The sequence below is a fragment of the Tasmannia lanceolata genome, unplaced genomic scaffold (genome assembly GCF_043159265.1).
Source record: "Tasmannia lanceolata isolate RefF3 unplaced genomic scaffold, GAP_Taslan_0.1 ptg000005l, whole genome shotgun sequence".
NCBI classification, from domain to species: domain Eukaryota; kingdom Viridiplantae; phylum Streptophyta; class Magnoliopsida; order Canellales; family Winteraceae; genus Tasmannia; species Tasmannia lanceolata.
In genome coordinates this window covers 22,279,679-22,302,035 of record NW_027518682.1, presented here as the reverse complement: position 1 = coordinate 22,302,035, position 22,357 = coordinate 22,279,679, and the positions used below count along the sequence as shown (strand labels likewise).

General features: G+C 39.7%; 2 protein-coding genes across 2 annotated transcripts; both read left to right on the top strand.

The window, feature by feature from the left end:
- Positions 1-623: 623 nt before the first annotated feature.
- Positions 624-7,099, top strand: LOC143876854 (putative pectinesterase 63). Its single transcript, XM_077378542.1, has 4 exons — positions 624-1,160; positions 5,455-5,661; positions 6,345-6,580; positions 6,820-7,099. Exons 1-4 carry the CDS (start codon positions 669-671, stop codon positions 6,977-6,979), a joined length of 1,095 nt encoding a protein of 364 aa, XP_077234657.1. The 5' UTR covers positions 624-668; the 3' UTR covers positions 6,980-7,099.
- An 8,338-nt stretch (positions 7,100-15,437) lies between these two features.
- On the top strand, positions 15,438-22,297 carry LOC143876874 (putative pectinesterase 63). Its single transcript, XM_077378557.1, has 5 exons — positions 15,438-15,539; positions 16,208-16,378; positions 20,653-20,859; positions 21,543-21,778; positions 22,018-22,297. Exons 1-5 carry the CDS (start codon positions 15,438-15,440, stop codon positions 22,175-22,177), a joined length of 876 nt encoding a protein of 291 aa, XP_077234672.1. The 3' UTR covers positions 22,178-22,297.
- The last annotated feature ends 60 nt before the right edge of the window (positions 22,298-22,357 follow it).

The following is a 22,357-nucleotide window of genomic DNA, read 5'->3' as shown; positions in this document are numbered from 1 at the left end:
TATTAGCGACCCAGTTTAGTGGGTCGCTAATTCCAATGTTTCTTGTAGTATTTTGACGAAATACCCTTCAAAGAATTATAAACATTATGAAAATTTGGAGGGTATTTCGGTAAAACAGGTCGGATCATGGCTATCCAATGGATATCTCTTGCAAGCCCATATACAATCCAAAGATTTTCGGATCCCACATTTGATGATCCAAAATAGGCCCATGAATCCTATTGCTTGGTTTAGATCCTGTTAATTAACGCGAGATTCGGACTCCACCGGACGTCTGGATCCATTGACACCCCTAATATATGCTTTACTAAATAAGAAATGAATTTCTTACTCGCCACGTGCATTGATTAGGAACACTGGTTTGGTCTTCCTCAATCTGGGAACGAACTCTCATGCACGCAAGGCTTAACCTGAAAGGAGGAACGCCACAAAATAACCTTTACATTTCACTAAATAACGAAAATGCCATTACGTTTTAAGAATAGAACAGGGGATCTATCCAACTCTCGATATTTGTATAAAGAACAGGGGTATTTAGTAGACACGCGGCAACGGAAAAAACAGAAACAACCTATACCTAACTTTAGAATCCATGCACGTACAAAACCCCACGGGCATCACCCTTTCTAACTCATCACTTTCCCTTCTCCAACTCCGATCAATTGAAAATGGCGGGGAAACGGACTCACGCCGTCGTTCTGGCGACTCTCGTGACGATGTTCATCGGCCTCCACCTTGTCCACTCCGCCCCCGCCAATTCGGGTGTCCCAATTCCCGCCAAATTGGCTGATATCGACGCTTGGTTCTCCCAATACCTAAAGTCCACCACCCTCGAGCCCAGTGTCGTTAATGGGGAGAAAACAAGGAAGATCATAACGGTTTCGAAGCAGGGCAAGGCCGATTTCAATACGATAATGGGAGCCATCAATAGCATCCCTGATGCAAATAATAATCGGACGATTATAAAGATTGGTCCAGGGGTTTACAAGGAGAAGGTGATCGTGAACCCAACAAAGCCGTTCATCACGTTCTACGGACAGCCCGACAATATGCCTACGATATCGTGGGATGATACTGCCCGAAAGCAACATGGCACCTACAATAGTGCCACTGTTGCCATCGAGTCCGGTAACTTCATGGCTGTCAATATGATATTCGAGGTGAGTTTAGAATTCCTTTCTTGGCTTTTGTTGATCGGGTGTTATTTCCATGAGGAATGCTAGACTCAAGGGCGCCCTATCACCTCAATTTTGTAAGGACACCCCTGAATTTTGCATTCCTCTTTTTCAATATGCCACTGTCCCACTCTTGTGTAACTATTGTCCGATTATGGGTCTCATACCCGCCATGGTTTTGTTTTCATGCGTCTACACAGTTAAGAGAAAGTCCATATGTTTTTTGTGGGTCTGCTTTTTTGTGGACACCATATCTAGGTAAAGGACTTTCAAATGAATGGTTTCGATCACCCGAACAATGTGGGCCTCCACTGTGTTTAACCCGCCCGAGTAGATAAACTTAGCTACAAGACCGAGTAGCAACGGGTCCTACACATATGTGTAGAGAGTTCTCTACACACTAGCTTAAAATACAGTGGGGGCCCACATTGTTTGGGTGATCCAAGCCATCCATTTTAAAGGCCCTCACATAGATAGGGTGTCTACAAAAAATCAGATCCATAGGATCATCCCAACCCTACGATTTGTGGAGGTAAAATGGATGTCTTTAAACCTTTACAAATTAGTTCATTTTTTGCCTCCACAGTTCGAATGGTTAGGATGATCCTATGGATCTGATTTTTTGTGGACACCCTATCTATGTGAGGGCCTTAAAAATGAATGGTTTGGATCACCCAAATAATGTGGCCCCCACTGTATTTTAAGCTAGTGTGTAGATAACTTATCTACACGTGTAGGAACCGTTTTCTCTCTCTCTCTCTCTCTCTCTCTCTCTCTATATATAAATATATATATATATATATATATATATATACATATATATATATATACATACATATATATATATATATATATATACATATATATATATATATGTATGTATATATATATATATATACATATATATATGTATGTATATACATATATATATACATATATATATAAAAATGAATGGTTTGGATCACCCAAATAATGTGGCCCCCACTGTATTTTAAGCTAGTGTGTAGATAACTTATCTACACGTGTAGGAACCGTTTTCTCTCTCTCTCTCTCTCTCTATATATATATATATATATATATATATGTATGTATATATATATATATATACATATATATATGTATGTATATGTATATACATACATATATATATATATATATATATATATATACATATACTAGTAAAAAACCCCGTGCGATGCACGGGCTGACAAAGAACTGTACGGACCATGTCATAGGTTGATCCAAACCGTCCATGTGATGGAACACAACATAAATAGGTTGTGCCCCAAAAATCATTTCAATAGGCTGATCCTAGCCGTCCAATCTATAGAGGTTTCCATAATTCCTCTTAAATCGGACGGTTAAGATCACCCTATAGATTTTTTATTAAAAAACCATAAATGAGGGGGTAAGATTGAAATTATGTGGCTTTAATGGGTGCATTTGTTAAAAAGCATAAAGGAGGGGGTAGGGTTGAAAATATGTGAGTTGAATTGGTGCATTTGTTAAAAAAAGTAAAAAAAAGTGATGTGTAATTCTCATAGAATTTTCCAAAAATTCAAAAAAATTTCTTCTTTTCTCTTCTCCTATATAGTATACTAGTAAAAAACCCCGTGCGATGCACGGGCCGACAAAGAACTGTACGGACCACGTCATAGGTTGATCCAAACCGTCCATGTGATGGAACACAACATAAATAGGTTGTGCCCGAAAAATCATTTCCATAGGCTGATCCTAGCCCTCCAATCTATAGATGTTTCCCAAAAATCATTTCCATAGGCTGATCCTAGCGCTCCAATCTATAGATGTTTCCATAATTCTTCTTAAATTGGATGGTTAAGATCACCCTATAGATTTTTTATTAAAAAAAACAATAAAGGAGGGGGGTAAGATTGAAATTATGTGGCTTTAATGGGTGCCTTTGTTAAAAGCATAAAGGAGGGGGTAGGATTGAAAATATGTGAGTTGAATGGGTGCATTTGTTAAAAAAAGTCAAAAAAGTGATGTGTAATTCTCATATAATTTTCAAAAAATTCACTCCTTTTCATCCCAGCTTATAGTAGTAGATATATATATATATATATATATATATATATATATATATATATATATATATATATATATATATATGAGAAAACAGTTTCTACACATATGTGTAGAGAGTTCTCTACACACTAGCTTAACATACAGTGGGGGCCCACATTGTTTGGGTGATCCAAGCCACCATTTTAAAGGCCCCCACATAGATAGGGTGTCTACAAAAAATCAGATCTATAGGATCATCCCAACCCTACGATTTGTAGAGGTAAAATGGATGTCTTTAAACCTTCTCAAATTAGTTCATTTTTTGCCTCCAAAATTCGAATGGTTAGGATGATCCTATGGATCTGATTTTTTGTGCACCACCCTATCTATGAGAGGGCCTTAAAGATGAATGGTTTGGATCACCCAAATAATGTGGCCCCCACTGTATTTTAAGCTAGTGTGTAGATAACTTCTCTACACATGTGTGTAGAAACCGTTTTCTCATGTGTAGATAGCTTCTCTACACATGTCCACTATATATATATATATATATATATATATATATATATATATATATATATATAGAGAGAGAGAGAGAGAGAGAAAACGGTTCCTACACATGTGTAGATAAGTTCTCTACACACTAGCTTAAAATACAGTGGGGGCCACATTATTTGGGTGATCCAAACCATTCATTTTTAAGGCCCTCACATAGATAGGGTGTCCACAAAAAATCAGATCCATATGATCATCCTAACCATTCGAACTTTGGAGGCAAAAAATGGACTAATTTGTAAAGGTTTAAAGACATCCATTTTACCTCCACAAATCGTAGGGTTGGGATGATCCTATGGATCTGATTTTTTGTAGACACTCTATCTATGTGAGGGCCTTTAAAATGGATGGCTTGGATCACCCAAACAATGTGGGCCCCCACTTATATATATATATATATATATATATATATATATATATATATATGAGAAAACGGTTCCTACACACATGTGTTGAGAAGTTATCTACACACTAGCTTAAAATACGGGCATATTGTTTTGGTGATCCAAACCCTTCATTTGATTGGCCCTCACATAGATAGGGTGTCCACAAAATATCAGCTCCATAGGATCATCCCAACCCTACGATTTGTGGAGGTAAAATAGACGTGTATAAACCTTCACAAATTTGTCCATTTTTTGTCTCCACGGTTCGAAGGGTTAGGATGATCCTATGGAGCTGATTTTTTGTGGATACCCTATCTATGTGAGGGCCAATCAAATGAATGGTTTGGATCATCCAAACAATGTGGGCCTCCACTGTATTTTAAGCTAGTGTGTGGCTGCCACAAACCATGGGAGGCCCACATTTTTGGAGGGATCCAAAGCATTCATTTTGAAGGCCCTTCCATGGACAGTGTCTCCTCATTTTTCCCTCCAACTTTAATTGGGTTGGGATTGTTAACTTACCAACTTCTCCAATAGCTCAAGCTGTTGGAGAAAGGCAGTATTTAATCTTTTATACTTTAACACTCCCCCTCACGTGTGGCCCCGCTTTCTAGGGTTGGCCTACACGTGGCACATGTGGCCCCACTTTTGGGTTTAGCCATTGCATGTGGATTTTGCTATCAAGGAGGTTTGAACTCAGGCATTTGCTCTGATACCATGTTAACTTACCAACTTCTCCAGTAGCTTAAGCTGTTGGAGAAAGGCAGTATTTAATCTTTTATACTTTAACAGGGATGATCCTATAGGGCTGATTTTTGGTACACACCCTATCCATGGAAAGGCCTTCCAAATGAATGCTTTAGATCCCTCCAAAAATGTGGCCCCCCCATGGTTTGTGGCAGCCATGCACATATAGCTTATCTGTGCATGGCTGCCACAAACCATTTCCTATATATATATATATAGCCTGACAACTTTTACTCCCTTTCCGAAGCGGGATCTCACACTATTGTATGAAACATTGACTTGCTCCACAAGGTCACAATGATAGAGTTGGTGTTATTGATCATTTATACCTCCGACACCAATGAATCAGGGACTTGTTCTAAGTGGTGTACTTTTTTACAGGCGTAATTTGATCTCAGAGATTAATGCTAATTATTTTGGAGTTGTTTTAAGTTTTGGGAGGGGAAAGTAGTCGTTACAGAGCTTGAAATAAAGAGCATGAGATAAAAAGGATTTGTTTTGTTTTGTTTGTATAGAATGTTTTGGAGCTTGAAATAAAAAGGATTTGTTTTGTTTTGTTTGTGTAGAACTCTGCTCCCTGTCCGGCTGATGGGGAAGAAGGTGGTCAGGCAGTTGCTATGCGGATTGCAGGTGATAAAGCAGCCTTCTATAACTGCAGGTTTAATGGATTTCAAGATACACTTCTTGATAAAGTGGGCAAGCATTTCTTCAAGGATTGTTTCATTAAGGGCACAGTTGATTTCATTTTTGGCGATGGAAGGAGTATCTACTTGGTACTCTCTCTCTCTCTCTAAACTTTTTTCCCATTAGATTGAGACAAGCTTCAAAGTTTTGACCCAAAAGTTAAAAATGTGAGATAGGGCTCAAAAGAAATCGTTGGCTGAAAGGTGGGACGGCTCCTCCGTGGAGATTTCTTTCCATGTTTGATGAGATTGGTGATATAACTTCGGGGTCTTCTATAGGATATCAACCTGTCAGAAGATGGGCAAATGATAAGCCGGATGTGCTTGCCAAGCGCGGTGTATATGGTGGTCCTATTAGGTGGTTTGACCACCTTCCTCCTTGAGGAGTGGTGTGCCGTTGATTGTATATTTCATCTCTTTTGTCTTCTCATTTTCTATTGTAATATGGGAGTCCCATCTCGGTATCCTGTTTTTTTTTTTTTTTTTTCCTTTATTTATAATATTACCTTTCAAAAAAAAAGGGCTCACAAGAAAGCAAGTGAAAAGGATAGGATCAACACCACAGGTTAAGCTTCTCACAAATGAAGAAAAAAAAATTAGACTGATGTTTGCACTGACATTTAACAATAATTGCACACTCACTTTCTCTTTTATTATTATTAAAAGACAAGCTGAGTTTGTGCAATTATAAAAACATGGGAGTACCAATATAAGACAATACAGTTTGAATGATTGTAGAGTAATGTGTGTGTGTAATGTTTGTGTGGTTGCAGAACACTGTGATTAGTTCAGTGGCTAAAGGTCTTACAGCAATTACAGCACAAGGGAGGACAACTGTTGCAGACGAGAGCGGATTCTCCTTTGTCCATTGCAATGTGACTGGTACTGGGAAAGCCTACCTGAGCCGAGCGTGGATGCCAAGCTCAAGGGTCGTCTTTGCCTACTCCTTCATGGACACCGTTGTCCTCCCTGAAGGTTGGGACGACAAGGGCGATGCTGAACGTGACAGGTAATACACATCTTTCCTTCTTAATTATCTCTTTCTTCTTATTGTTCTTCATCATGATCTTCATCACCTTATTCTTATACATATTGTTGTTACTATTATTAATGTTATTATTAGAAATTATAATCAGGTCCAGTTTTGCTAATCAAGCGAAGATTAAAAAAAATTCAATTATACAATGGGCACAAAGGTGATGTATTTATGGCATCCACATGAAATTGTTTATTTTCTATTACTTGTAGGACTGTTTTCTATGGAGAATACATGTGCGAGGGACCAGGAGCATCCACTAAAGGGCGTGTGAGTTTTGGAAAGGTACTAAACGGCGATCAAGTGAGACCCTTCCTTAGCATGAACTACATCCAGGCCAGCCTTTGGCTTCTCCCCCCACCCACCCTTTAAGATGCTGCCACGCCTAACTGTTAACCAGCTCGCACGCCTCGTGCAACACACGTCAGTAATGATGTAAAAGGGTCTTGTAGAGCAATAGTAATGAAAAAACTAGAAGTGAATATTCATTTTTGTGCTTCTCTTCTTTGTTTCTTAATTGCCTCCTTTGTAACCTTGAAGTAGACCTGGCAAACGGGTAACCCGCGCAGGTAGGGGTACAACCCGTGCGGTATGGGTACCGGCGGGTACGGGTAAGAAATACCGGCGCGGGTACGGTAGCCTTTCATGAACCCGGAACCCACCTGGGCGGGTACGGGTATACTCACGGGTAACCTGGCCAATTTAAAGAAGAAATTTTATATATATATATATATATATATATATATATATATATATATATATATATATATAGAGAGAGAGAGAGAGAGAGAGAGAGAGAGAGAGAGAGAGAGGAAACTGTTGGTGCGCTTAAAAGCTCACCAAACTTATGGTGAGCTTAAGCGCCCAATCACATGGGGGCCCACTTTGTTAGGTTGATCCAAAGCATTCATTTTAAAGTCCCTTACATAGATAGGGGGTGTACAAAAAATCAGCTCCATAGGATCATCCTAACCCCTCCATTTGTGGAGGACAAAAAATGGGCAGATTACACCCTCTATCTATCATAAGACCTTGCAAATGAATGATTTGGATCACCACATGTGATTGGGGAGCTTAAGCGCACCATAGGTTTGGTGCGCTTAAGCTCACCAACAGTTTCCTCATATATATATATATATATATATATGGGGTTGATGTTTCTAGTCGGCCGACTAGAAAAGTTTTCTAGTCCGTCCGCCAAAAAATTAGTGCAGGCCCACAGTTTTTGTGTGATCCGAAGCATTCATTTAATAGGCCCTGACATGGATAGGGTGTGCCCAAAAAATTAGCTCCATAGGATCATCCCAACCCTACGATTTGTGAAGGTTAAAATGGATGGGTATAAAACTTCACTAATTTGCCCAATTTTTAGCTCCACAAATCGAAGGGTTAAGATGGTCCTATGGAACTGATTTTTTGTGCACACCCTATCTATGTCAGGGCCTATCAAATGAATGCTTTGGATCATCCAAACATTGTGGGCCCACTGTGTTTTAGGTCGGCGGACTAGAGACACTTTTCTCTCTCTCTCTCTCTCTCTCTCTCTCTCTATATATATATATATATATATATATATATATATATATATTTACCAAAAGAAATTATATGATGAATGGGTGTATGAACACATAAAGGTGGTACGATGGATGTACAAGCCTTGATAGTTAATCCAACAGCAGCTTCTTAACAAGTCAGCTGCTGTTGGATCAAATATCAAGGATGGGATGATGAGTACATGTTTATACGCCCATTCATCATACAATTTTTCATTTACTTTAACAAGTGCTTGTTTTGGTACAACCAAAGATACCAGTCACATAGTCTGATTGCTTTGACTTGTTTTGTTGGCCTACCCACATAGTCTATTTTTTACTGTTTAGTGTTTAGGCCTTAAGAAAAAAAAGTTGAAAACCGAATGGCGGGTAACCAGGGGGCACCAACGCCCGACCTAGACCCACCCACGGGTCACGGGTACGGGTATTTTTTTCGCAGGTAATGAAATTGGTACCCGTACTCCTGCGAGCTGGGTGTACCCGCGGGTACGGGTCCCAATTTGCCGGGTCTACCTTGAAAAGGGGAACATCACTTCTTCCATGGTGTGTGTGCGGGCATGCCAGTGAGTAGAGAAACTCCACGTTAATGAAATCTCAAGTGATCTGAGGGTTATGATCAACTGGCACAACTTATTTACCTTGTGGTCCAACAAATGAATGGTTTTGATCATGCTATGAAGTGGGCCGTACAATATTTTTCCACGCCATATAAAATATCATATATGACAAGTAAGCGGGCTTGAATCATCCAAAGACTGAAGTCACCAAGGTTTCTGCCTACCTCCAAGCTTTATGCATATCTGATATGTATAATATATGAAATAAAATGATGAGAGGGAACTGTCTTAACCTTTTGATTAGGGCTAAACGCTAATAAACATTATATGACATATATTTACATCAAGAGAGTAAATCCCCTTCATCAATTAAAACGCTAAACTTCTTTACAAATGATCCCCAAATTTTAACACCATAAAAAACAAAGGATCTACCAAGATTTCAATTGCATGGCCTCTCAGACCCTCGCCATCTTTCAATTCCGTCGTCTAAGAATCCGGTACTCAAAGATCTTGGCGTCATGGTGTATCTTGAGAGCACCCTGGTTACAAAAACCATATTCCTCCGCTGACCTATGGAGAAGTTCAAAGAAGTCTGCATCGCTTAGAGATGACACATGGACCATGAACCGCCTCATCTCTCCTTTGATGCCCACATAAACAGGAACATAACCCCTCGGAACTAGAGGTGTTTCTTTTCTCCATCTAACTACACGAACTTTAAAGATTGTGCTTAGTTTACTTGCTCGAACCCCCATTTGTAGACCTCTCTTATGCTCCAGATACTTTAGATTTGCCTAACTTGAAGGATATAAGACCGTGCTTATTGGTGTACTCTATCAGCACTCTGATTGATCGTGTATGATGATAAAAACATCCACATCAAGATGTTGATTAGGGACATTGTGCAGATTGATCGTGCATGATGATAAAAACATCCACATCAAGATGTTGATTAGGGATATTTTGTGAGAAGGAAAATGGCAATGCTCTATTTAAAAAGAAGAGCTAGATTGCGTGTATATACAGTTGATTGGACAATTTAAATTGTCTTTGTCCTTCAAAACTGTTTTATAACATAGTTATTGTTCTTATTAAAATCTTCTTCATAAATTTTCGGTGATCTTTTGGATGGTCATCATGAAATTTGTCCTTTTCTTATATGACAATGACGAATTGCACTTAAACTTCATCATCCCATGGAGTGTTGAAGTATATAAATGATTAAATAAACCCAACTATAGCAGCTTAAGGCCCTATTTTTTTATAATGACAACCTACTGTGAGTCCAAAACCAATTATTGCACTCAAAACCCTAACCCAACCCGCCTCCAAATCGGTTCGGGTTGCGCTCGAGTTGAGGATTGTCAGCTCTTACCCAACCTGCCTCCAAATCGGGTTTGGTTGGGTTTGGGTTGAGGATGGTTGGGTCCGGGTTCATCTAGAGCTAAACAGAAAAATACAAGGAAAAAACATAATCCTAAAAAAATCAAGAAAAAAAATTAGAGGACAGAGGTCGGGTTCGGGTCGGGTCGGGTCGGGTTGCCAGGGCCTCAACCCTAACCCAACCCGAAACTAAATCGGATTGGCTTCTCCCAACCCTAACCCAACCCAACCTAACCTGAGAAAATGCCAACCCAACCCGAGCCAAAATCGGGTTGAACGTTCGGGTTGAGCCCGACCCAAGTTGCAACCCTGACCATACGGCCACACTTCTTATAAAATCTCAACAAAATAATAAAATATATTCAAATTTATGTCTGAGAGATGAATTTTTCCTCAATGACTTTGGGTCCATTCCGATTAAAAAATAAGTTAAGGTTGTACCTATGTCTCACGCTAAGAAACTCCAATGAACCCACATTATCTTTTAATTTCACCCATTTATTAGGATAAGATTCAAAGGATTCGGGGGCCACACCGCAGTTTTCTCTGCAAGCTTCCTAACTCAGATGAATTAAATAAATAAGACAAAATCTGTTAAAAGTCAGGTTGTGTGGCTGCGTTCTACTGCAACAGTGAGACGCGAAATGGTTTTCTGAAAAATTGATTTGATAGGGACTTTCGCGGAATGGCAGTTAGCGGCTGATTTTTGCATGAGAAAACAGCCACACAGTCACTTTTCTGCAGATTTTGTCATATACTTCGAAGTCATCTGAGGGCTGTTCTCTCTCTTAGATATTTTATGGTGTAAGTCCTTATTATAGTACAGTATTTTTCAAAAAGTAAGGGGTGTTATTACCAATATGGGGAGAGGGAAGAGAGAGAAAAAGAGAGAACCATCATTCCCTAAAAAATTCAACCATAATTCATTACTTTTGAAAGAAGGGGACAAGAAAGAAAAGCAATTATTACATGAGAGACATCAGGGAATCAAAGGGTGTCCAATGTATTTTGGCAATCAAATGTGAAATGGAATGCCAAATCCAGACCAAATTCCGATGGCTGCTGAGCTTTTGTGAAACCAAACGAAGCAGAGATATCACTTTTCCAAAATTTCTTACTAGGAAACCATTTGATCACAAAAAGTAACTTAACCTATGTAGTTATAGTTGTGATCCAAATGGTAGAGCTGCTTACTTGGACGATCATTCTTTGTACATAAGTTTTAGCAGGGCAATTCGACCAACAGAATATAAAAAATCCAAGAATGGGTTTAGGATTCAAAGAATTCCTCCATCTGTCCAGGTATGTGGAGAGGCTATGGTGCTTTTGGATCAATAGACATTACATTCTTTTCCGGGAATTGCTAGCATCCATCGCGAAAGGCATTTTGCGGCTGGTCTGTCACATGTCAGACCACCCTCCTCGTGAATGGAGACAAAAGATGTTGTCTTCGTTCACGAGGTGGCTGGTCTGATGTGCAACAAATAGGTGCAAAATGCCTTTTGCGATGGACCCTTGAAAATCCCTTCTTTTCCTTTTCATATGTAGACGGAATCTCTATTTCATCTGTGATGTTTGGATGAGCATTAGGGAATCCGGACTGGAATCAATTCAAGTTATCTGCATGTCTGCGAAGAATAATCAGTAGAGGCTGATTGCGAAAATTCCATGAAATTTTCATCAATTCTTTCATATGTTTCTTCAAATGTATGCAAAGAAATGCCTCAAATTTCTATTCAAAGCATCATTGCCAGCTGAATACTACTCTAGGGACCAAATCCCCACACTCATTTCTGAAGCTCCTCCATTGCAGTTTGAAAAACAAAGGAGAAAAAGCATTGTAGACACCCCATTTTGACCGGGCCCTAAGGTCCCCAAAGTAGGGTTGAGGTCTCGAAGTTAAATAAATTCTCGAGAAAGTGGTCCTAAATTGAGGGAAAATTTTAAGTTTCCAGCATCTTATTGTGCGCATTCGTGGGTACAAATTCCCCAGGAGATTATTGATGACCCCGAGGGCACTCCTGCAAAATTTCATTGCAATCGGACGAAAAATGTAAAATAAGACAAGGAGGGATAGTACGAGTATCAAAATGAAAAAAATAAGGGATTTCTGTTGGTAAAAAGGTGATTTGCCAACCTTAGAGGGGTGATGTTGTAGTTCTGTCTTTGCTTCTGGTGCAAGCAATCCCTTAGTGGCCCTTGGATCAAATCAAGGGGTTATGATCATTTAGAGAGAGGAGAATCTTTGCCCTATTTTATACTTGGACCCCCCTAGGTTAAAAATTGTCGCAAAATACACGAGGTGGTGGCTGTCCATGGAGGATGGAGGGGGGGGGGGGGATTTATCATTTTCCTTTATATATGGGTCGAATTAGGGTTTAGGAGGAGAGGCCTCATTTTTGCAGAGAAAATAGAGAAAACCGAGAGAGAGGGGGAGAGAAAGGGAGCCCAAGCTCCACCCACTTCCACCTTCTTCTCCACCTAGCCACCTCAATCCGATCACCTAAACCCACAGCCACCTTCTCTTCCACAGCCACCACCTTCTTCTTCCCCTTCTATCTCTGCAACTCCCGACCTCCGGCCATCTCTCTTGCCGTCGGCAAACCCCCATCCAAACACACCACCATTTTTTCCGACCCCATCAACCATCCATCCACCATTTTCTTCCTCTCCCACCATCTTCAACATCCGGCCGTTCCGGCATAGCTCCGACGAAGAACTCCATTAAATCCGGTCGGATTTATACAACCATCTCCACCACCATCATCGGTTCTACCACCATTTTCTCTTTTTTTTTTTAGAACCCTAAACCTCTACAGCCACCTCTGCCACCATTTTCCTCAGCCATCCTCTCCACCTCTGCAATTTCCGACCTCCGGCCTTCTCTCTTGCCGTCGGCAAGCACTCCTCTCCTCCACCTAGATCCGCCACCCACATCCCCTGTTTTTACCCTTTTTCTATTTTCATAAAACCCCATTTCATTTCATAACAAACCCATTTCAAAAACCCACATCTGTGGTATCCTCTTTCAAAACCTCCGGCCACTCCTCCTCTGACCTCTCTTTGCCCTCCATTGCCGCTCGACCTAACTTTCATTCCACCCAAAACCACCACCATCACAGCCATCAAATCCCTTTACCCACTCCACATTTCGATCGTCTTTTCTCCTAGGGCTACGAATAGAAGGAGAAGAGGGTTTGAGTGCCGGGCTCACGGCCATAACTTCTGCCATCGGATCTATAACCATCACCAGATTCGGAGAGGAGGCAACCTCGTTTTGCGGAATTATCATCGAAGAAGAAGGGCTCAAGCAAAAGGTGATATTCCTCATTTTCACTCCCTTTTCATGTTCATGCATTCAATTGTGGTGTCTTGCCCTTAAAATTCAAGTTCCTATTTGGTTTTCCAAATTTGTGTGTGGGGTTTTTACTACTTTGGATCCAGTTCCCTTAATCTAGCTTCAAATAGCCTTGTTCTTTACTTTGATTTTGTTGGGTTCCTGGTTTTGACGAGTGTGGAGTCACAACTACAACAGCATGGCCATGGCATTCTCATTGTGTAAGGAATTCTATTAGGAGAATTACTTTGTTTTTGTGTGGACCAACTCCATTGCTTCCATTTCCTAAAACTTTGTTAACATGATCGGATCATTTAATAACCAAAGTTGTTCTACCCAAACCCAGGACATCTATTGATTATCCTAATGGACATATGCTATTGTAGACACCCCATTTTGACCAGACCCGTGTTCGCGGTATTTGTGCGAAGCCTTACCCAATCAATGAGTTAGGACCCCAATTTCTACCCTAAGCTAGATTAGAGTCTCACCAAGGCCTCTGCAAAATTTCGTCGAAATCCGAGCTCGTTTGCCTAGCAAACGAGCTGAGATGGTGTCGTAGGGCAAGTTTAGAAGGGGGTTGAATTAATCAGGAAAGGGATTGTCCATGAGAAACAAGAGCCAAATATATCGTTTTTACATAACATGGGTGTGAATTAGCCCGTCCGAGTCCGAGCCAATTTCGCGCGCCTGGTACATTTTGTGCGCCCATTGATTACAGTAGTGCTAATATTGGTAAGCCTCATTTGATATAAAAATCCGTGAAAGAGAAAAATTAGGGATTCTTCTCATTTTCTAAAAAATCGGAAAGAGTTGGAGAGAACGAGAAAGGGGATCTCACCGTTCATCTTCTCCGGCATATTTTGCCGGAATCCGATGATCCATTTCCCGATCTGGAATATTTGAAGAATTCCCGAGACTTGCAGAGAGAGAGAGAGTTGAAGAGAGAAATTCATGAAACCCTAGCTTCTTTTTTCTTCTTCTCCGGTGCGATCATCACCGGATTCTGATTAATTTCCGACGAAAATTGCAAGCCTCCGGTCAAAACTCTGCCTCCGATCACTATTCATTTTTTCCTCTTCAATCATCTCATCCACCATAACTGCATCTTCATTTTTGCATCTCTGAAACCCTAGGTTCGGAACCCTAATCTTGATCTTTTCTCTGATCCTCTTCAATCATCTCCGGCCATGTTCTCCTGCTAAAATCCGATAGGATCCTGGTCGCGTCCCGATCCATACCTTCCACCGGATCCCAGCATCGCAGATCGAAAAAGAGATTGAGAGAGTCGTTGAGAAGGGGTGAAAAATCAGAGAGAGAAATTGGAGTTTTCTTTGTGAAAATCAGAGAGATTGAAAAGGGAAAAGAAGATCAATTGAGATCTAAAATGAAGAAAGAGCTTTTCTTCTCTGGTTAGTAGATCGGAGCTCCGGTGAGGTTCTTGCATTCGTACTTTACTTCTGTTCATTTTTTTTATTTTTTTATTTTTTCTCCATGATTAGATCCCCTTCATTTTCATCATAATTTCCATCGTTCTCATTTACCATTCACCACAGATCCAGTGCATAGCCATATGCCCATGTTTCTACAATCCATTGTACCATTCATTGTTCTTGTTTACCTTATGTTTTTACCTGGTTTTTAATTTCATCCGTTCCATTACTCATCGGAGATTTCGGATCATCCTCTACCGACCTTATCCATTAGTTTCTATGGCCAGCTACCATTGCTGACCATCGCTTCTTTCCATTAGCCCCCTTCCATCAAAAGGATTTGAAAAGGGAATTAGAAGAAAAGAAGAAAAATTAGAAGAGGTTATGTCACAACTCCCATAACCCAGCCAGTGCGAGTTTTACCCCCAAACACCATTTAATCTCGCTGCAAAAAATCATCTTCGTCGTCAATTGTAGAGAAGAAGGCAGAATAGGCAGTTTGATCGGTTCGTGGATCTGCTATGTTGCTATAATTTGGACGTTACAATTCAGCCCCTCGCATTAATGCTGGTTCAGATGAAAGGAGGAGCGAGCCAGATAGTTTGTCTATGGCCATTGAAAGCTTCCATTAAAAGTTGTCCGGTGAGTGCAAGAGCATTCTCTCAGGTAAGAATTTGCTCATAATTTTTCTTTTACTTCTTCCAAATTTCCTGAATTTGAGTGGTGTGTTGTTCTTTAGTGATGTGGAATAAAATAGGGAAGAAGAGTCTTTCTTTATTCAATTTCCTAAGTCTTGTCTGTTTTGGAGTTTGACTATAATCATTTTGCAAGTCTTTAGTTTAGAATCATGAGGTGTCAAACAAGGAAAGCCCGCATTACTCTGATGATTTTAGGACATTGGTTTACTAGCCCAAGCCCATCTTTAGGGGACTCGCTCAATCCAAGTAGCACTCCCCTCTTTTGTTTAGTAGGCCTACCCAACCTTTTGGATTTTCTTTTAACCATTTTTTTTAAAAAAAGAACCCTTCTCTGGGCGATGAAGGCGCTAGCCCAAGCCCATCCTTTGGGGACTTGCTTAGTCCGAGTAGGTTTCCCCTCTTAGTTTAGTAGACTTACTTAGTCTTTTAGACACCATTAGATGGTAGTTTCTCTTCTTCATTTAGGAGACCATTGTGGTCTCATTAGCGAGTACCGTTCTAGGAGACACGCTTTGTCTCGTTAGGCAGCTCTCCTCTGGGACAAGCCTCGTTGCTTAGAGCCTCCCCTTTAGAGAGACAATTTGTGTCTCTATAGAGCTAGCTTTATCTGTCCACTTTTCAACTATGTTTTGCAAGGAGAAGGTGATCGTGAACCCAACAAAGCCGTTCATCACGTTCTACGGACAGCCCGACAATATGCCTACGATATCGTGGGATGATACTGCCCGAAAGCAACATGGCACCTACAATAGTGCCACTGTTGCCATCGAGTCCGGTAACTTCATGGCTGTCAATATGATATTCGAGGTGAGTTTAGAATTCCTTTCTTGGCTTTTGTTGATCGGGTGTTATTTCCATGAGGAATGCTAGACTCAAGGGCGCCCTATCACCTCAATTTTGTAAGGACACCCCTGAATTTTGCATTCCTCTTTTTCAATATGCCACTGTCCCACTCTTGTGTAACTATTGTCCGATTATGGGTCTCATACCCGCCATGGTTTTGTTTTCATGCGTCTACACAGTTAAGAGAAAGTCCATATGTTTTTTGTGGGTCTGCTTTTTTGTGGACACCATATCTAGGTAAAGGACTTTCAAATGAATGGTTTCGATCACCCGAACAATGTGGGCCTCCACTGTGTTTAACCCGCCCGAGTAGATAAACTTAGCTACAAGACCGAGTAGCAACGGGTCCTACACATATGTGTAGAGAGTTCTCTACACACTAGCTTAAAATACAGTGGGGGCCCACATTGTTTGGGTGATCCAAGCCATCCATTTTAAAGGCCCTCACATAGATAGGGTGTCTACAAAAAATCAGATCCATAGGATCATCCCAACCCTACGATTTGTGGAGGTAAAATGGATGTCTTTAAACCTTTACAAATTAGTTCATTTTTTGCCTCCACAGTTCGAATGGTTAGGATGATCCTATGGATCTGATTTTTTGTGGACACCCTATCTATGTGAGGGCCTTAAAAATGAATGGTTTGGATCACCCAAATAATGTGGCCCCCACTGTATTTTAAGCTAGTGTGTAGATAACTTATCTACACGTGTAGGAACCGTTTTCTCTCTCTCTCTCTCTCTCTCTCTCTCTCTATATATAAATATATATATATATATATATATATATATACATATATATATATATACATACATATATATATATATATATATACATATATATATATATATATGTATGTATATATATATATATATACATATATATATGTATGTATATACATATATATATACATATATATATAAAAATGAATGGTTTGGATCACCCAAATAATGTGGCCCCCACTGTATTTTAAGCTAGTGTGTAGATAACTTATCTACACGTGTAGGAACCGTTTTCTCTCTCTCTCTCTCTCTCTATATATATATATATATATATATATATGTATGTATATATATATATATACATATATATATGTATGTATATGTATATACATACATATATATATATATATATATATACATATACTAGTAAAAAACCCCGTGCGATGCACGGGCTGACAAAGAACTGTACGGACCATGTCATAGGTTGATCCAAACCGTCCATGTGATGGAACACAACATAAATAGGTTGTGCCCCAAAAATCATTTCAATAGGCTGATCCTAGCCGTCCAATCTATAGAGGTTTCCATAATTCCTCTTAAATCGGACGGTTAAGATCACCCTATAGATTTTTTATTAAAAAACCATAAATGAGGGGGTAAGATTGAAATTATGTGGCTTTAATGGGTGCATTTGTTAAAAAGCATAAAGGAGGGGGTAGGGTTGAAAATATGTGAGTTGAATTGGTGCATTTGTTAAAAAAAGTAAAAAAAAGTGATGTGTAATTCTCATAGAATTTTCCAAAAATTCAAAAAAATTTCTTCTTTTCTCTTCTCCTATATAGTATACTAGTAAAAAACCCCGTGCGATGCACGGGCCGACAAAGAACTGTACGGACCACGTCATAGGTTGATCCAAACCGTCCATGTGATGGAACACAACATAAATAGGTTGTGCCCGAAAAATCATTTCCATAGGCTGATCCTAGCCCTCCAATCTATAGATGTTTCCCAAAAATCATTTCCATAGGCTGATCCTAGCGCTCCAATCTATAGATGTTTCCATAATTCTTCTTAAATTGGATGGTTAAGATCACCCTATAGATTTTTTATTAAAAAAAACAATAAAGGAGGGGGGTAAGATTGAAATTATGTGGCTTTAATGGGTGCCTTTGTTAAAAGCATAAAGGAGGGGGTAGGATTGAAAATATGTGAGTTGAATGGGTGCATTTGTTAAAAAAAGTCAAAAAAGTGATGTGTAATTCTCATATAATTTTCAAAAAATTCACTCCTTTTCATCCCAGCTTATAGTAGTAGATATATATATATATATATATATATATATATATATATATATATATATATATATATATGAGAAAACAGTTTCTACACATATGTGTAGAGAGTTCTCTACACACTAGCTTAACATACAGTGGGGGCCCACATTGTTTGGGTGATCCAAGCCACCATTTTAAAGGCCCCCACATAGATAGGGTGTCTACAAAAAATCAGATCTATAGGATCATCCCAACCCTACGATTTGTAGAGGTAAAATGGATGTCTTTAAACCTTCTCAAATTAGTTCATTTTTTGCCTCCAAAATTCGAATGGTTAGGATGATCCTATGGATCTGATTTTTTGTGCACCACCCTATCTATGAGAGGGCCTTAAAGATGAATGGTTTGGATCACCCAAATAATGTGGCCCCCACTGTATTTTAAGCTAGTGTGTAGATAACTTCTCTACACATGTGTGTAGAAACCGTTTTCTCATGTGTAGATAGCTTCTCTACACATGTCCACTATATATATATATATATATATATATATATATATATATATATATATAGAGAGAGAGAGAGAGAAAACGGTTCCTACACATGTGTAGATAAGTTCTCTACACACTAGCTTAAAATACAGTGGGGGCCACATTATTTGGGTGATCCAAACCATTCATTTTTAAGGCCCTCACATAGATAGGGTGTCCACAAAAAATCAGATCCATATGATCATCCTAACCATTCGAACTTTGGAGGCAAAAAATGGACTAATTTGTAAAGGTTTAAAGACATCCATTTTACCTCCACAAATCGTAGGGTTGGGATGATCCTATGGATCTGATTTTTTGTAGACACTCTATCTATGTGAGGGCCTTTAAAATGGATGGCTTGGATCACCCAAACAATGTGGGCCCCCACTTATATATATATATATATATATATATATATATATATATATATATATATGAGAAAACGGTTCCTACACACATGTGTTGAGAAGTTATCTACACACTAGCTTAAAATACGGGCATATTGTTTTGGTGATCCAAACCCTTCATTTGATTGGCCCTCACATAGATAGGGTGTCCACAAAATATCAGCTCCATAGGATCATCCCAACCCTACGATTTGTGGAGGTAAAATAGACGTGTATAAACCTTCACAAATTTGTCCATTTTTTGTCTCCACGGTTCGAAGGGTTAGGATGATCCTATGGAGCTGATTTTTTGTGGATACCCTATCTATGTGAGGGCCAATCAAATGAATGGTTTGGATCATCCAAACAATGTGGGCCTCCACTGTATTTTAAGCTAGTGTGTGGCTGCCACAAACCATGGGAGGCCCACATTTTTGGAGGGATCCAAAGCATTCATTTTGAAGGCCCTTCCATGGACAGTGTCTCCTCATTTTTCCCTCCAACTTTAATTGGGTTGGGATTGTTAACTTACCAACTTCTCCAATAGCTCAAGCTGTTGGAGAAAGGCAGTATTTAATCTTTTATACTTTAACACTCCCCCTCACGTGTGGCCCCGCTTTCTAGGGTTGGCCTACACGTGGCACATGTGGCCCCACTTTTGGGTTTAGCCATTGCATGTGGATTTTGCTATCAAGGAGGTTTGAACTCAGGCATTTGCTCTGATACCATGTTAACTTACCAACTTCTCCAGTAGCTTAAGCTGTTGGAGAAAGGCAGTATTTAATCTTTTATACTTTAACAGGGATGATCCTATAGGGCTGATTTTTGGTACACACCCTATCCATGGAAAGGCCTTCCAAATGAATGCTTTAGATCCCTCCAAAAATGTGGCCCCCCCATGGTTTGTGGCAGCCATGCACATATAGCTTATCTGTGCATGGCTGCCACAAACCATTTCCTATATATATATATATAGCCTGACAACTTTTACTCCCTTTCCGAAGCGGGATCTCACACTATTGTATGAAACATTGACTTGCTCCACAAGGTCACAATGATAGAGTTGGTGTTATTGATCATTTATACCTCCGACACCAATGAATCAGGGACTTGTTCTAAGTGGTGTACTTTTTTACAGGCGTAATTTGATCTCAGAGATTAATGCTAATTATTTTGGAGTTGTTTTAAGTTTTGGGAGGGGAAAGTAGTCGTTACAGAGCTTGAAATAAAGAGCATGAGATAAAAAGGATTTGTTTTGTTTTGTTTGTATAGAATGTTTTGGAGCTTGAAATAAAAAGGATTTGTTTTGTTTTGTTTGTGTAGAACTCTGCTCCCTGTCCGGCTGATGGGGAAGAAGGTGGTCAGGCAGTTGCTATGCGGATTGCAGGTGATAAAGCAGCCTTCTATAACTGCAGGTTTAATGGATTTCAAGATACACTTCTTGATAAAGTGGGCAAGCATTTCTTCAAGGATTGTTTCATTAAGGGCACAGTTGATTTCATTTTTGGCGATGGAAGGAGTATCTACTTGGTACTCTCTCTCTCTCTCTAAACTTTTTTCCCATTAGATTGAGACAAGCTTCAAAGTTTTGACCCAAAAGTTAAAAATGTGAGATAGGGCTCAAAAGAAATCGTTGGCTGAAAGGTGGGACGGCTCCTCCGTGGAGATTTCTTTCCATGTTTGATGAGATTGGTGATATAACTTCGGGGTCTTCTATAGGATATCAACCTGTCAGAAGATGGGCAAATGATAAGCCGGATGTGCTTGCCAAGCGCGGTGTATATGGTGGTCCTATTAGGTGGTTTGACCACCTTCCTCCTTGAGGAGTGGTGTGCCGTTGATTGTATATTTCATCTCTTTTGTCTTCTCATTTTCTATTGTAATATGGGAGTCCCATCTCGGTATCCTGTTTTTTTTTTTTTTTTTTCCTTTATTTATAATATTACCTTTCAAAAAAAAAGGGCTCACAAGAAAGCAAGTGAAAAGGATAGGATCAACACCACAGGTTAAGCTTCTCACAAATGAAGAAAAAAAAATTAGACTGATGTTTGCACTGACATTTAACAATAATTGCACACTCACTTTCTCTTTTATTATTATTAAAAGACAAGCTGAGTTTGTGCAATTATAAAAACATGGGAGTACCAATATAAGACAATACAGTTTGAATGATTGTAGAGTAATGTGTGTGTGTAATGTTTGTGTGGTTGCAGAACACTGTGATTAGTTCAGTGGCTAAAGGTCTTACAGCAATTACAGCACAAGGGAGGACAACTGTTGCAGACGAGAGCGGATTCTCCTTTGTCCATTGCAATGTGACTGGTACTGGGAAAGCCTACCTGAGCCGAGCGTGGATGCCAAGCTCAAGGGTCGTCTTTGCCTACTCCTTCATGGACACCGTTGTCCTCCCTGAAGGTTGGGACGACAAGGGCGATGCTGAACGTGACAGGTAATACACATCTTTCCTTCTTAATTATCTCTTTCTTCTTATTGTTCTTCATCATGATCTTCATCACCTTATTCTTATACATATTGTTGTTACTATTATTAATGTTATTATTAGAAATTATAATCAGGTCCAGTTTTGCTAATCAAGCGAAGATTAAAAAAAATTCAATTATACAATGGGCACAAAGGTGATGTATTTATGGCATCCACATGAAATTGTTTATTTTCTATTACTTGTAGGACTGTTTTCTATGGAGAATACATGTGCGAGGGACCAGGAGCATCCACTAAAGGGCGTGTGAGTTTTGGAAAGGTACTAAACGGCGATCAAGTGAGACCCTTCCTTAGCATGAACTACATCCAGGCCAGCCTTTGGCTTCTCCCCCCACCCACCCTTTAAGATGCTGCCACGCCTAACTGTTAACCAGCTCGCACGCCTCGTGCAACACACGTCAGTAATGATGTAAAAGGGTCTTGTAGAGCAATAGTAATGAAAAAACTAGAAGTGAATATTCATTTTTGTGCTTCTCTTCTTTGTTTCTTAATTGCCTCCTTTGTAACCTTGAAGTAGACCTGGCAA